Source organism: Quercus suber, unplaced genomic scaffold (genome assembly GCF_002906115.3).
Source record: "Quercus suber isolate HL8 unplaced genomic scaffold, Cork oak 2.0 scaffold_369, whole genome shotgun sequence".
Taxonomy (NCBI): Eukaryota; Viridiplantae; Streptophyta; class Magnoliopsida; order Fagales; family Fagaceae; genus Quercus; species Quercus suber.
In genome coordinates, this window is record NW_027069821.1 from 600,382 (window position 1) to 601,950 (window position 1,569).

The following is a 1,569-nucleotide window of genomic DNA, read 5'->3' on the forward strand; positions in this document are numbered from 1 at the left end:
AAAAGATGGGAATAGCATTTACTAGGGCATGCCAATGCCAACGGCCGTTTCATTCTTGAGCCCCCCAAAGCCAAAGCCAAAATCCCTTTTCCGCTTCCCCCTCTCACAGTTACACTCACTCACCTTTACTTTCCTCTGCCCTCCTTTCTCTGCAATTTCCACACTCTTTCCAACCCCGACCTCTGCCACGACGTGCACGCTGCATTGAGACAAAGAAAAAGCACTTTCAAAGAAAAACAACAAACAAACAAAATATGTCAAACAAATCCCCCATCTTTCCCATGCCAGAACCCCAACACTTCAGTGACTATGGTTTTGATCCTCAAATTGACTACTTTCAGGTCTCTCTAAAAACTCCATCTTTTGTTTTTGTTTTTCTTTGACATAGTGTTATATGTAAGAATACTATGCTAACTCTTTGTGTATAAAGTTTTCTGGAGAGTCTGACCCACTTGCTATTTCCTCGCAATAACACAAGGTCTTAGAAGAAGCAAGGAAGCACAAGCGTGAAACGACAAGATCCATAGACTCCATCCACTTTAAGCTTCAAAAACCCATTTCCAAAGACGACTTGAAGAAGACCCACAAGGTTAAGAAGAAGCGCTGGTGGAGAAGTGCCTTCCTTTTCTTCAAATGGAAGTGGACCCACATTAACCACCACCACCATAGCCATCATGATCATGGTCATGGTCATGATCATGATCGTGAAGACGTTCATCAAGCCAGGGCTCGAGCTTTTAGAGCCTCTATTTCAGGGCCTGTGTACATAACCGAGAGCACAAGTGGGTCCTCCACGCCGTACCGTACAAGTAGTCGGAGCCGTCCCTCCTCTGGTCCTCTCGCCGGAACTTTGACTCCGGCAACGAAAGGTGAGGTGGACATACCGTATTTGAGTCTCAGAGAGCTTAACATGGAGCAACAACAAGTACAGCAGCAAAGGTTCTCTGCCTCGGCCATGCCTATATATTTGGTCACTTGAAAAACCAGCCCTTCAAAGGGTACTAATTTATGTGAATGTCTTTTCATTTTTAGTCTTTTGATCCTATCAAAAATGGGTGCTTTTTGGGTTTGTCAACTTTGGTTTGGTGTATCATGTGGGGTGTTCCTTTTTATCTTTTTGGGTTTGCCCCATTTTTGTTTTTGCAAACTGCAAAGGTGTTTGATCCATTGGAGGGAGGCTGTTTCCTCCTTAATTGTGTTTGTTGCTCACTTTTGTTAATTTCTAAAGCTAATCAACTCGTGGGTTTGACTAGTCCTCACCCCTTTCTTTCGTCTATTTTAGAATACTTTATTTTTTATCATGTAGTATTTGTAAACTGCATTTGACAGAATCATATGAGTGTAGTGTACTTCAAAAGGATTTAATAGTTCTGCTCAGCTTTTGGCAGATACCTATGTAATATTGTGATCTTTTGAGAATCCGTTTTATGGATTTATATGAGTTAATTCTTTGTAGTATTCTTATCAAAAAAAAAAAAAAAAATCTTTGTAGTATTATTATTTTTTATTTCAGTTTCTTACTTGGTTGTTGATTGATTGCCCAATAAAATGTACGAGGTGGTGGCCTGG

General features: G+C 40.9%; 1 protein-coding gene across 1 annotated transcript; it reads left to right on the plus strand.

Moving 5' to 3' along the window:
- On the plus strand, nt 1-1,252 carry LOC112003163 (uncharacterized). The gene is made up of 2 exons (XM_024035342.2): nt 1-341; nt 479-1,252. Exons 1-2 carry the CDS (start codon nt 255-257, stop codon nt 977-979), a joined length of 588 nt encoding a protein of 195 aa, XP_023891110.1. The 5' UTR covers nt 1-254; the 3' UTR covers nt 980-1,252.
- The last annotated feature ends 317 nt before the right edge of the window (nt 1,253-1,569 follow it).

Coding starts and splice junctions, on each gene's coding strand:
- LOC112003163 (XM_024035342.2), top strand. CDS start 255: ATGTCAAACAAATCCCCCATCTTTCCCATGCCAGAACCCCAACACTTC. Junction 342..478: donor CTCAAATTGACTACTTTCAG/GTCTCTCTAAAA, acceptor CAATAACACAAG/GTCTTAGAAGAAGCAAGGAA.